The sequence below is a fragment of the Brienomyrus brachyistius genome, chromosome 12, assembly GCF_023856365.1.
Source record: "Brienomyrus brachyistius isolate T26 chromosome 12, BBRACH_0.4, whole genome shotgun sequence".
In the NCBI taxonomy this organism is placed as follows: Eukaryota; Metazoa; Chordata; class Actinopteri; order Osteoglossiformes; family Mormyridae; genus Brienomyrus; species Brienomyrus brachyistius.
Window position 1 is genome coordinate 8546064 of NC_064544.1, and position 14734 is coordinate 8560797.

At 46.1% G+C, this 14734-nt stretch overlaps 1 protein-coding gene across 6 annotated transcripts in view; it reads left to right on the forward strand.

Annotated features, from left to right (window-relative positions):
* LOC125704793 (polycomb group RING finger protein 3) overlaps window positions 1–13914 on the forward strand; it is a 41628-nt gene extending 27714 nt beyond the window's left edge. For all 6 annotated transcript variants that reach the window (XM_048970811.1, XM_048970814.1, XM_048970816.1 and 3 more), the window contains exons 5-10: window positions 2525–2580; window positions 3029–3139; window positions 4737–4825; window positions 6860–6997; window positions 8140–8220; window positions 8700–13914. In XM_048970811.1, coding sequence (XP_048826768.1) covers window positions 2525–2580; window positions 3029–3139; window positions 4737–4825; window positions 6860–6997; window positions 8140–8220; window positions 8700–8747 — 523 coding nt within the window. In that variant the 3' untranslated portion in view covers window positions 8748–13914. The remainder of the gene's footprint in view (window positions 1–2524; window positions 2581–3028; window positions 3140–4736; window positions 4826–6859; window positions 6998–8139; window positions 8221–8699) is intronic.
* The last annotated feature ends 820 nt before the right edge of the window (window positions 13915–14734 follow it).

Here is a 14734-nt window from a genome sequence, read left to right on the forward strand (position 1 = left end):
TTTCCTGTAAACATTTTAAAAAGTTTTAGCAGTTTTTTTCCCTCCCCCCTAATAGCTCACCTGCAGGACCTGGCTGATGCACCATACTAGACTCGGGACTCGTGCTGACATTTCTAGCCCAGCAGGATTGCCCCATGACGCCCTTTGGCTCCCTTGCCACCTGCTCGGCTTGTAGTCTGTCTGACAGCATCATTTGTGCGTGCTGGTGGTGGTGGTGGGGGGGGGCTTTAATGAAAAGTATCATAGCGTCTGAGACGCATTCCGTTCACATGCGCATACACGCATGCGCACACGCCCTCTCACTACGCCGGTCTATTTTTAATCCGCTTCCGTAATTCCTGCCCGTCCCGAGGTAGGATGTCCCACAGAGACCCTCGCAGGGTCTTTTCCAGCAGTCAGTCGGCTGGCTCCTCCTCCGTCGCCTATTGCCCCGTCCTGCCTCGCCTGTCTGACTGCAGCCTCTCCTGCCGAGCCTAGATGGAGTGGAACTTTCAGATCTGCGCGTCCGGCGGGCGGGACGATAGCAGACGGGTCAGAGGATCTGCCCCGTTGTCAGTACCTGTGGGCAAACCGCTCCATTGGTCTTACTCCATCCATGTTTCTGGAATCTCCGCCGCATTACATGCGCCGGTGTTTGCAGCAGCCGGCCACGACACACCAGGTGCCCTTTTAACGGCTTTGGCGCCGATGATGCGCCCGTCCAAAAAGTTGTGCCGCGGGTGGTTTTATAGAGCCCCAACTTCCCCCGGTATGCATATTTCTCTGGCGTCGGAGATAATTAAACCACAGTTGCACACAAATTAATAAATGAAAGGTCTATTTTTGTACGTGCCCCTGCCGCACGGCGACCGCTGACTCGTCTTCGCAGAGATGCCTCCTCTGGAGGTCCTGGGATGCCGCCAGGCTCGTTTAATCAAGGAAAGGCGACGTGATCAGGAGACAAAGGCCGCCTCTTCCTGTGTGGCAGGCCCCCGGGGCACCAGCCGCCCCGAGGCGCTCTGGAGGCCTGCCGCCGTGTTTTTATTTAGACTCGTTTTGTTTTTGCGCCGTTATTCAGTGGTGTGTGCTTTGGCAAGCCGTAAGCACCCGTCTGTTTAATCTCTGCTGTATTTAGTAGCTGGGATGGACAGTGATTGGCCGTAGCGACTCTGCTACCTGCCATGTTTATTACACTGTGTGGTCAGCAGCTGGTTTTAACCGGCGTTTGAAGAGCTTTTTGGGGTGGAGGATGTTTAAAACTGTTCACCTGTGCGTTGTGACAATGGTGAAACGTGTCGATCATCATTTTATGGGGATCCCTGACATTTTATGGCACTTTTAGCAAGGTCCCTGAGCCAATGGGGGTGGGAGGTGGGGGTAAACTCTAATGGGGGGCTCTCTGATCGCTACTGGGGGGGGGGGGGGGCGGGTCACTGAACCCTAATGTGAAGTATCCCTGAGCTCTTATGGGCCGGGGGGCTGGATTGCGTAGCGCAGGCCTGTCGTGACTTGCCAGATAACCACTCACATTGGACTCGGAAATCACCCCGGGGGCCTGTTTTTAGGAGCCTGGTCAGCGGTACCATCTATAGACAGCGGGCAGGCTGGTCTGCTCGGGGGGTGGAGAGGATGAACACCCGCCATTTGTCTTTGCTGTCAGAGAAGAGTAAGGAGCCGGGGACCACCGTAGGATGGCAGACGTGGGTGTGAATGATCCAGCTGGGAGGCCTCTTCATGTTCACCCGTGCAGATACACGACACGCATGCCAGAAAAACACGCCAGCAAACGGGGCTGTGTCGCTCTGGGCGTCGTCCGCCCAACACCGTCAACGTGCAGTGTCACCTTTTCCTATGACGGATGTGCTATGGGGCGGGCGCAGAATCTACCCAGGGGGGCAGATGCCAGTTTGAGGTATGGAGGTGAAGGTCTAGCCTGAAGAGGTAAACATTCGCTTGACCTGAGCTTTCCTCCCACCCCCCTCGGAGGTCACCCCGTCATGATTGCACAGGGATCAGAAACTGCAATAACAGGACCGAAAGCCTGTACACAAATTTAAGATGTGATTGCGGTGAGAAAAGTCTCAGAGCTCTGCTGTACCTGCTTGCCTTCTGTGTGCTCTTACTTGACATTTTGAAAAGGCTGTTATTGGATACGTGCGTTTTTCCGTTTATTTCGGCGCTCCCGTGTTTACAGACTGGGGGGCACGGTGGCTCATTAGGTAGCACTGTTGCCTCGCACCCCCAGGCTGGCCAGTCTGAACCTGTGTGTGTGTGGAGGTGGCATGATCTCTACCCGCTGTGTCAGTGTCCTATGAAAAGTCTAGTTGCCTCCCACAGTTCAAAAAACATGTGATAAGGTGAAGAGGTGCCTGGGCTCCCTATCCTAGATAGCATTTCCACTTCCGGGGATAATCCAGTCTTTAACACAGTTCTGGGTGAGCAGTGTTGAGAGATGGATGCATGCTTGCAGAATATAATTTTGGACGCAGACAGACCGTGTTCTGATCCGGAGTCCTAATTTAAGGTTTTTACCCATCTCTTCCAGCCATGACCGAACGATGCAAGATATTGTGTACAAACTGGTACCTGGACTTCAAGAAGGTGAGTGTGTGCGTTGATGTCACCTTGGACATCTGCTGCATGTTTGTTCATCTCATTCCTTACACCGGTTCCATCTCTTCGCAGATTGTAGGGTTTTCTTATAATGATCTGTCATGATCCGTCATGGACCATCAGCTTTGCTAATTCTGCTGTTATGATAGTTTGACACAAGTCCATGTGCTCTGTATAAGTTATTTCTCTTGGGGCTATTTTTAGTGGCCTTGCTTTTTTTTAACAAAATAAAAGTTATTAAAAAAAACCACAGGTTTAGCATATATGTTTCATGGGAACATGCTTTTATTTGCTCAAAATGGCTGCCACCAAGTCCCCCAGTTTCATCTGCTGAGAGGGCCTGTCCCACGCTGACTCTCGGGGTCCACACTGGGTGAGCCAGAGCAGCAGAAAGCCTGAGAAGGTGTTCTGATGTGGCGTGTCTGTCTTTCCACAGCGGAGATGAAGAAGCAGAGGGAGTTCTACCAGAAGCTGGGGATGGAGGTGCCGGGAGATGCCAAGGGCGAGCTGTGCAGCCTGAAGCCACCCCTCGACGACCAGCGTAATGGTACGGCCCTCTTCCGCCCGTCCCCTTCTCACGGCGGCTTCCCCCTATTGGGTTTCCATTTCCGTAACCAAGTCTGAAAAGTTCTCGGCATTGTAAGTGCAGATTTCTCAGTGGAGTCTCGCCCCACCAAGGCCACCCTGAAATGAGAGTCCGCGAGAAACCCCATTCCCTGCTCAGTCTCCGTAACAGGGGGGTTTCTACCGGTACCAGAATCGGTATTATTGCTCCCATAGGCTTTAGCTTGGGAGTGAATTCTTTGTAATCCTGGCTGGGTTATACTGCTGTCATGTCGGCCTTGGAGACTGAGGTCCGAGATGAGAATTTTATTAACACAGTTCCGAAATCGAAAAGGCTAACGGTCAGTATCCAGGTACATAAACGGGTATTTCTGCATTACAGATCAGCTATGGGGTACTTCAAAGTAAGATTTCTCTTGGCAGTCGCACAAGCAATCTTCAGGATATTTCTACATTGATGCAAAGATCAAACCTTTTTCAATCCAAAGGGAAACCTACCAAAGCAGTATTATTAATTGACTTAATTGTGAAAGGATGGTATGAGCAGCTTCTGTGCCGGGGTGGATACAATCTGAGATGATGTTCATAGAGCATGCTGGGAAAAATCAACAAGATCCTGATAAATAGGGCTTTAATGGCTTAAGTGCTCCAATTTAACGTGCGTCGCGCTAAAACGGGTGAGCGCAGGAGTGGGGAAAAAATGCAATTTGTCTTTTAGATTAGATTAGCAAATCCATCAGTCAGTGGGAGCTTTGATTCATTTTCGTGTTTAGTGTAGTATAAGGTCCCTGCGTTACAATTTCAGGAACAGGCGGCAAAGAAAGATTCCAGCAAAACAACAGATAGCAAATTGATAGCGCAACGGAGGCTTATTGAGGAATTTTTCCACGGCGAGTGATGGGAGTGCGGCAGTTATTGGGTTCCTGGCAGGCGCGATGCAGGAGGTTAAAGCAAAGCCGTCTTAGAGTCGCGTCGCGGTGTGGCCTGCCTCGATTCCCATAATCCTTTACTTCTGTTGTTCAGTGAGAAGGAAAACCACAATCATCATAACTCCCCTTTGGAGAACAGTGCTGTGTTCTCCCTCGCAGTTATGTGAATGGTAATTAGGCAGTTATACTGCTTAAGTCCAGCCACCCCCCCCCCTCCGTTAATGGCCAGCGAGGGCGTAATTCTTAATGATATAATCACAGCTCCGGTGAGGGGAGGGACTCGGCCAGAAATGAGCATCGCAGCCCTTATACCTCCCTGGTGAAAGACAGATCAGAACCATTGCTTCTCGTTTTCACCTCATGTGCTATAGGGGGCGCTGTAGAGGGGATAGGGCACTGGTATTTAAACCCAGTCTCCATTTAACCCCCTTGATTAAAATAAGAAGCATTACTGAGCTGTATTTATTAGTAATATCCTAGATTCTCATAGCTCCTCAATTAGAATATGCAGTTAGTTATGCTGATGTTTGTACCGCACGCACAGGAGCAGTGTCAGTATTATGATATGTTGGTACGTTCCGGTCACATGAGCCCATCTTCATTCGGGGCCTCAACGAGCTTAACGTTTGCATCCGTGTACCACGGGCACAGGGGACGTGAAGACTGAGGACGCGGCAAACAAGGAACCCGGCGAGGACAAGCAGGAGGAGGAAAACGACTACCACAGGAGCGACGAACAGGTAGGGGCTGCCGACGAGGCCGCGTTTTGGCCGTGGATTGTGGGGAAAAAGCGCGACGGCAATATCAATTTGAAATGCCGGAGCTGAAAGGTGGGGAATAGTTTCATCATATCATTTACAAAGTTTTTATTTACGCACAGATGTGCCATGTAGCTTTACACAAAGATTTTCTTAAAAGCTTTTCAAAGGCAATACGTCGATGGTGACGTCTTTCCTGAAAATGAGGGCAACGTGTCATACTCTGTAAACCTCGAGAGACCCCGACATTTTGTCTGCTTTACATAATCCCACACGCAGGCAGCATCTTAAACCACCGTTTAGCCTCTCATTTGCCATATAATTGTTATTCTCCTGTGTAACAGTATCAGTAGTCGACTTGTCAAATAAACGCGGCTTAATCCTCGCAGTCGCAGCATTCCGGGCGGCAGTGGGATTATATTACGTGAAAGGTGTAGCTTACTCACTAATGCTGATGCTTTAATGATAAAGGAGTATAATTAATTCAATTAAATTAATTTATTTATTTATGCTGCCAGTCAGGGTCCGCCTATGTTGTGCTTCGCATGGGGGTGGGGCCTAGTCAGTGGGTGCGGGGTGTACAGTCTTTGGCCCATAAGTGAGCAGTCGCATGGTTAATTATAACTAATGAACTCTATCTGAAGCAGAGTGTAAATATACAGGGAGTCTTTCTCCCGATGACACAATTTGAATGGAGGTAATGAGCTTTATATATATATATATATATATATATATATATATATATACTATTGCTGTAATTCCACTTGAGTAATTTGAAGCCACATAACATCCAAGTCATTTTAAAGCAAACCATGCAGGTTCCAATGTCTCAGGAGCCAATAAAACAGCCAGATCTCTCTGGTTGCTTAAGGTACTTCATTAAGAACGCCCCAGCTGCCTGGACACGCGGCCGCCCGCTTTCGTCTCCGCACGCGACCTTTATTTATGTGCTTTTCGCTTTGTGCTCTGCAGCCGCGTGTGGATTTGTTTACGGCGCTGTTCTTTCACTCCGTTCTGTAATTTTGACACCCTGGCCGGCTGGGATGTGCTGCAGTGCCGTGATCAGCCCGTCCTTCATTATATAACCAAATCCTCTCCTCTATTCTCCCTGCGCACCATTGTCAGTCTTTGCCCTTTAGCTTTCTGGAAGAAACAGTATGTGAAAATTTGCCTTGTCTGCCTTGTCTCTCTCTCTCTCTCTCATGTATAATCGGGCCAATTCTAGGATTTTTTTTTTTTTTAAGGGCGATGGGAGTGGCCTACGATGGGCCGTTATTCATACAAAGAGGCAAATATTATTAGGTTTCGAATCTGTGAGTGACAGGGGAGGGACACTCCAATCAGCATTCAGCTGGGGCCCCCAATATACGGTCCGTGTCCGTCTGTCCTTCCATCCATCCATCCATCTATCCATATAAAAAGAAAAAAAAATCACGTTTTTCAAGTGAGTGTCCTGTCCTAGTGTATCACTCTGAGCCTTTAAATCTAATCACACAAGACAGAATGACTTGTGTTGCTGCCATGATAATCGGTTCCTGTTACAGTAGAGGGGGCCCTTGACTGACCCCCCCCTGCCCCGATCATCCTCCTATACTTCTTGCCGCATTAACTTCAGATCAGTTCACTCTGCACAGATCCTTTTCTCGCACTGTTTGTAAGTGTGCTTGAATTCAAATGGTGCTGGGCCCGTTGCATCCCTCAGACGTACTGCATGTGTGTATCAGAGAGTGGCCACTTCCAGCCGTTAATTCCTAAAGGGATGCAAATGTACCATCTGAACTCAATGACCCCCTTGCTCTCCCTAATTCTATTCATAATTTTGGGAGGCTCCAGCGGAATGTTTTTTTCTTTTTTTGTAGGAATGTGTTTAACCATGTCACACTACTTAGGCGTATATCCTATATCCGTCTTGCTGTGATTGGCCGGGAAGGTGTGGCACCCAGTCATGTGACCTGGTTTCCATGGAAATGGGCAAGGAGGAGCCCGTGCTTGTTAACCAGCCCGGCCGCCTTGCAGGTCAGCATCTGCCTGGAGTGCAACAGCAGCAAGCTGCGGGGCCTGAAGAGGAAGTGGATCCGCTGCTCTGCCCAGGCCACCGTGCTGCACCTCAAGAAGTTCATCGCCAAGAAGCTCAACCTGACCTCCTTTAACGAGGTACCACCTCGCCGCGTTTGCTGGCCACTGCTTTCGCTATTCTACAGTTAGAACTCAGCTCCTCATGTCGCGCGAGTCTTCGGACTCCCTTTTCCAATTGGCCCTAGTCTCCTGTCAATCATAGGTGTTGATGAGCTTCCCCAATCCCATCGTGATCCTGCTCTTTTAGGCTGGTAGCTACGTTTCATCTCCCCAATGCGATTTCTGGGAAAATGACCGGCTGCCTGCTTCTGTCAAAGGCGGCGGCATGGAAAATCACCACGCGTCTGCAGGCCACGGCGAATCATCTCCATTTTGTTGTTGCTCGTTTTTCTTGTGCCGCCCACCAGAAACAGCGTGGGCGTCTCCCTCGGGAGCGCTCGGCGGCTGGCCCCCGGCTCGACGCACACCGCTCATTAGTCTGGCGCGTTACAAGTGAGCTGATTTAGGCACAATACAAAAGCGGGAGATGATACAGCCATTATTCATTTGCTGCCTTTTGTAAGAGCCCTAAGTGAAGGTCCTTCATCCAACTTGATTGATTAAAATCGAAACCCTCATTTACAACCTGATTGGTCAAAACCGAACCCCTCATTTATGACTTGATTAGTCAAAAATAAATCTCTCAGGGCTGCTCTTTTTGTACATTTGACTGTGTTGGCTGTCTAAATTTTCACTGTTAAAGTATTTCCGTCTGATATTCAAAGGACTTTCTTCTGCTTCATTTTGCATGAGCTTTTGTCCCCTGACATTTGTGAAACAAGCTCGTTCTGTCTATCTTGTGAAAGTGCCATACAAAAAAATTCTTTGAGGACTGAAAGTATTGATTACACATTGGTGATGAAACATGATATAGGGGTTAACTGCACAGGAGGGCTTATTGCTGGCCAGCACTTGTAAGCAGCAAAAGGGGTCCAGACCAGGGGGTGTCTAGGATTTTAAGGGGAAGTTTTGATAGAGAGCCTAGACCGCAACACTTCTGTGGTTGGACCATCATCGTGACCTCAGGAAGTACAAATAGAAGCAAATTAATCTTCATGGGGAAAGAACATGCCAGAAATGTTAACCGTCTGAAGCCTTCAGTCTTAATTTCACTGCATTGTAAAGATTTTGCCGATTCGTGAAGCTGCCACATCTTTGCTAAATTTGTTTGTCTCAATCAGCTGGACATTTTATGCAACGAGGAGATCTTGGGCAAGGACCACACGTTGAAATTCGTAGTTGTGACAAGATGGAGATTTAAGGTAATGAATGCGTGGCGGCAACATTTGAATGGCTGAAAGGGATTTAAACGGCATGCATTGTGTGTGTGTGAGTGAGTGAAACCCATAAAGAACCATATGGAGTTCAGTTCCAGAGTTGATTCATGCAGGGCCGGTAATGGTGTGGAATGTCCCATATGTTTGGAGAAATGAGTTCATTAGTGTAAGTTCTATTCTTCTGCTTTGCATATGGAAATTTCCGGAAGCGGGTGAGGTGGGTTGCGTGAAGTGCGTATAAAGCTGCTGCTCAGGAGAATGAGGCCAGATTGTAAACTGGAAATTACCACTGGTTGTGTTCCTCTGCTGAAAGTAGCCATCCTAGTTGTATGATCTACAGGCCAAGACTCTTAATTCATCATGTAAATTACATTTTTGTATCTGTTAAAGTATCTGCTCTGTTTTTAACTGAAACCTTTGCCACTTGCTTGCCCTCCCGCTTATTGCGTTCACCTCTCTTGCAGAAATCTCCTCTCCTGCTTCATTACAGACCTAAAATGGATTTGCTGTAGATGGACAGGTCGGTTGTTTTTGCCCCCCAAGACGGAGAAAGCTTCATGAACTGAAACGATTACGGTCCTGGGGCTACACTCAGGCTGAATGGCACACCAGCGTAGCCCAACGGCAGGTAGCCCGCCAGGGTTTGGGGTCCTCAGTGTTGAGGGGTATGAAAACATCCATTTTCGTCCTCTACCTCCTAGTTATGTGAACAATGAGGAAGAATAAAGATATTTATACTTTTGTACAGAAGAGAGAAGAGCCGCTCAGACACTACTGGTATTCTGTTTACAAACGGATGAGAAGATAGCAAGGAGGTTACCGCTTTTTATACCCAAACTCCCCTTCCATCTCCCTGCCTTTCCGGTGCATGGATGTCAGCTCTGACACCAACAACGTGGGCTGGAGAAGCTTTCAACAAGCCCCTTCAGGTTACACTTCTCAAGTCTTTGGAGCACAGAAAGTATATATAATTATATATAAAAATATAACAATTTCTAAACTGTCGGAGTTTTGTAACGTCTCCAGGATTTTTTTTTTTATTTTTATTTTTTTGTTTGTTTGTTTGTTTTGGTTGTTGCTTTGACCCGTTTGTGAATAGGATGAATTTGAAAAAAGTAGTAATTTATGTTCTATATTCCAATATTGTACATAAAAAATGAGGTCAGAGAGTTTTAGGTATGTTTTCCAGAAGTGCTATTGGAAATATGCGTGCGTTGTCAAATGGCAATGTCATGAACGAAAGGGGTGTTTTTTTTATTTTTTTTTATTTTTTAGTTCTTGTGGAAATTTAATGTGAAATGTATACCAGCTCATGTTTCACGACTTGGATAAACTATTTTTTTTTGTCTAAGAAAGCTTCCAGAACAACTTTGTTCCTTAGCATTAACACCCAGCTCAAAGTTAGCTTTGTCTATTTGACGTGTATTATTTTATTATTATTATTGTCGTGTTTTTTTTTTTTTTTTTTTTAACCTGTGTTCTCTTGTATGTGTTGGCCTCTGGTTTCCTCATGTCTTGAAAAGGCAAGCGTCTGTTTTTAGTATTCACATACTGGGTTTCATTGTGCTTCAACTTTCTCCTCTTATAAGATGCTTTGACATGCCAAGCAGCCTGTCAGAATAATGGAGAAGTCCTCTTCTCCCAGAAGATGTTCTGCACCACCCTTGATATTTGCAGCATCGTTTCTTGTCCACTCCCTTTCTCTCCCCACGACTACCAAAATCTCGGCCCATACTCTTGACAGTCCTCCTTCGTGATTGGTTGGAAGCTGTCTGAATGTCAACACTGAAATTATGTTCTCAAACAATCACAAGGCCTTATATAGAAAGCTCTTAAATTATTGAATTGTCTAGATGGGGATTGAAACCATATTTTCATTCTTTTGTAGCTCAAAACCTTTGCAATGCTATACACAGTTTTTTTTCTGATTTTATATTGCTTCGGGAGATCAGCAAATCATTCTGGAAGGTTCTTAGAAAAACGCAACTTGATATAAAATTGATCATCGTGTATACTAATCAAGAGTACTGTGATTGGTCAGTATACTCTCTCATACAGCATTAAATGGCCACCCTTTATGAAGGGAAACAGAGGCACAACCTTCAGTGCTGGACTATGTATAATTAAAATATATATTTTATTTAAGTTATCAAGAAAATGAAATTCAGAGGTTTGCGGAGTCATTCTTTAAAACTGGTATTTCTTTTCCTCCAAAATCGAGGTGCATATTTAAATTTGAGTGCTCTGATTTGTAATTTATTGTGTTTTGCGGAACACCTTGAAGAAAGACTGCTGACAGCCTGCAGCACCACTTACGAGCTGCTTATTTCCGGACTGTAGTTCTGGCGTTTCCTTTCAGCTGCCTGGCGTATTCGGCCGTTAGCTCATCCGTCCTTTGCGCGCCGACCTCGTCTCCTATAGTGCAGCCCTAGCTGAAGCGAGCAGTCCTGGTGTTGCTTGTTCCTTTGAACCGTTTTTGGAAATTCCTGGCTAGGCCCCAAATGCTCTTTGTTTTTTACCACAGTGGACCTGAGAGGTGCAATGATTCGTGAGTCGCCGAGGCCACTTAGGCGTTATTGTGTACCGAGATCTACGATGGAACGCCTGGCACGTGACTTTTTGGAAGTGTATGTCACGTTGGTATCGTCAGCGAACAATTATCTAGTGATATTTGCCGAAGTTGTAGCTTGATACAGGAATACCTCAGCAGGGGCCGACAATGACAGCTCTCAGAAACTGGATGGCCGTCTTAAACCACCAGTAGTTTCAGCGGCACGCATTTTCTAAAATGTCTTTGGAAAGAATGTGAATTTTCATAACCAGACAGTCGGTGGCTATTGTTTAATGTCACCCTACCCTGAGAACAGCTCAATATCCATACCTGTGCAAACATACATTTACTCCTATCTGCTTTCATCAGTTTTATTGATAAAAACAAAAATGTTGACCCGCTACCACAATTTATAGCTGTTATGAGAGGCTTAAATTTTTGTGTGAAACAGCCATTTTGCCTTGTTGCAATATGTAAAAAAAAATAAAATAAAAACTAGTATGGCTTTTAAATTTTATATTAATATTTATATAAATATTAACAGACCCTGAGGTTTGCGCTGTTGTATTAAAGAACTTCTGGGCTGCTGGATGATGTTGTGTTTTGTGGGCCTGCCCACCCTTGTAGATGTGGTATTCTGAATACCATAAAGGGGCCCTCAGCTTTGAGGAAATGAGCTAGGGGGACCTGGGAGGGGTGATGTTTTTCCTAAACCTTCGTTCTCTCCTCCTTGCCACAAGCTGAGGTTGGTGCTAACTTATGTTTATTTAATTTTATTATTATTACACTTTTTTTTTTTTTCGGTACACTGGGAGCGAGGACTCCTCGTGGATTTTTCATGCTTCCACAGTGCCACCACGATGGCACTCATTACCGTGTTGTCCTTCGTATCACACTTCTGTGCGAATGCTTTGATTTCGTAAGCCATTTTATCCTTTGCCACTGTGCGAAGCAGAAGCTGCTCGCTGGTCCAAACGTCACAGGAAATGGCGTATAAAACCTGACGGGTCTCCAGCGTAGAGCTAGAGATAAAGCTCAGTCCCTCATCTCCGGTCGGTCTGTCATCAGCTCACCTACCCCCGGCGCCCTGGCCCGGCCTCCACCTGCCGGTGGGATGACCCTTACTATCTTCTCTCGGCAATGCACATGCTCATCATCCGAATTAGCTAGCAGGGGAGCCGGAGTTATGAAAGGCGTTGGGAGAGTAGAGGGCATCTCTGGAGAAGGCTGGGGTTATCTCAGCGTGAAAGGCCTGGGAGCTTTGCCAGACGCTTCAGAGTCCAACAGAGCAGCGAGAGTGAACTCAGGTGCAGCACCTGCCTGGAGACAAGGACAGCCTCCTGTTCGTATGCTCATTCCTGTTCATTTTTCTCACTGGATCTACAGACGACTGTAATGTGGACTTTCGTGTTCATATGCTACTTCATCCGACGTCCTAGTTCCACTGCCTTTACACCAAGCACTATTAATTAAACGCCCAGAAAGGCGGCTTGACGGCAACCTTAGTGAAAATAGTATTTTGACTGCTCATTTGACACAGTCTACGTATTGCTTTGAACTGGCTGCAATGCTCAGTGGAGAAATTGCTAGCTGGAAGTAATTTGCAAAGCTGTGACATCCGGGGTGAAATCTCTAGCTGCCAAACCTCCTTGAGTAACTTCTAACACTGGTCCTCACGACAGGCCTTGTGTCAGTAGATGACTTTTCACTCTGAAGGTTTAAGCAGTGGTGTGATGTTCTGTAATCAGCCATTCGTTTGGTGTTTCACAACATGTTTGGGCACTGGTTTTCTGGTATAATGTTTGCCAAGGAGGATGTCCTGGTATGGGCACTACCTCCTTGTCGTTGACCAGAATAAATGTTTGTGCTAAACGGTCTAATCCTGGGCATCTGTGGGCCTTATGGCTGTCTTGGAAACTCTTCCCCTTCTTTGATTGGTGGTAAGTCGAGTGGTGTTCTGTTACTGTGCCAACGTAACACCAGACAAAGCATCGCTTGAGCGTAAGGTGGCTGGAGAGCCTGTCGTCGCTGAATGGAGCATGTTGCGCTTTTGGCTGATGAGTGATGTGGCTGGTGCTGATTTACCGTCTGCCAAAGTGTCCTGGATGGACTAAACTTAATGGGAGCTGCTGAGAGTTCTTTGGGATGAAGAAAACCACACTGCCCAGCCTTCGTGCTGGCAGACCCAAAATGAGCCTTAAAGGCAAAGCATCCATGAAAAGAGGATTTTTTTTAAGCAATTATCTGTCCAGCTGTACCCCAAGTTAAATCACAGTGTATAGCCTTCCTGACCTGAGTGTCTGTTGCTAGACAGCAGTTTCTGGATTAATTTCCTGTTGGTTAAGAGCCATAACCGCTGCTGGCAGGGCAAAAACGCTCTGAGTTGTGAAGTATCTGAAGCAAAGAAACTTCTAAATATATATATATTCTAACCTTCAGCATCTCCCTTTTAGGCATCAGCCTGTGTTGATTATTTCTGTTTGTTCCATTGTAGAGGTTATCTTTTCACAGACCTGCTCTCTTGTGTGTGATGGAGAGTCAAAATGTGCTCCGCTCAGATTGAAGGTCTTCAGAGTTAATGCGGCGGTGTGGTTCGGTATGCTTAGTCTGGAGATATATAAAATGTGCAATATATGTTCTCAGAGGGGTCAAAGGTCGCAGCTGGAAAACTCCAGGTTGTTTGTTTTTTTTTTTTTTTTTTTTTCTCCTCGGATTCTCTTGGCTCACTGACTGCCTTCCCGCTCCTGTGCTCTGGGGAAACCGGGAATCTCGGGCCATTCCAGAGCACCCTGATGTGTGATGCTTACTTCCATTCGTTGATGTTTTATTTTTCTTTTGGTTTGTTTTTCTTGTATTTCTGCAGGTTTTTTGTACCACAATGTGAGAGTGGGGTTTTGTCGTTACATCTTAGGCACTTATTGAAAGTGTCCTTTTCATTAGTGGTTCTTGTATTTATTGCACATGCGATAAAGAGAATTCCCCCCCCCCCCCCCCTCGTAAATGATATTTTGAGTCCAGGCTGAGTCGAGTCTAGGGCTGTCCGGTTTTTTTTCCCCCTGATAAACAAGGAAGCATTTCGTTGAAAAATTTCAAGAGTGTGTATTTCAGTAATAAATGCCTTTGAAGAAGTCCAGCGTGCCTCAGTGTCACATCTTCATCAGATATGATTCGTCACTTTATTTTTCCCACTTTCTACGGCTCTTCATCTATCACAGGAAAGCACAGTGATTCCATTCAATTCCATATTTTATGGAGTACAAGAACTGCACTAGGAAACCCAGGGAGGGAAGTAAACACGATTTAGCCCTTTCAAATAAGCAAGCTTTGTGCATATATATGCTTGTTTAATAAAAAAAGGAAATATTTTAAGTTCATTTTAGTAATTTTTTCCCCCGTCATAATGGCTGTGTTTCAGCTGATAAAAATTTGGGTAAAAATTTGTCAGCACCAAGTACTAAATTCTTTCACGTAGCATCCTTTTCTGAAATATAACAGTGTGCCTGCCTTGAGACTTGACCTGGAAGTTGGGGTGTTTACAGGGGTGGAGCCACAAGGGCACTGGCCAAATCTGAAAGCTGATTGGCCCCCTGAGTCCCCTCCTCCCAGGTCACTCACTGACTTAAAACATATCTTTAGCTAATGATAAGGTTTCTACTGTGTGCATACACACCCCATGTAAAAATAATAATAATTAAAAAAATAATAATCCCAGAATCCCCCTGGCCATGGCCTCAGCCCCCTGTGTTTCTTGGAGATTGTCTGCGTAACAGTTGGACCTGCGAAAGGCAGACGCGGTACTGAACTCGCAGTCCGATTGGGAACATCGCACCTTTCTTTGCTGAAGCCGTCCAATGAATGCGTGCAGATAAGCCACTCTGCAATTTCCTACCGTCACCTCCCAAAGTTACGGAATAAATTAGAAATCAATTTTCATCAAAAGCAAATTGC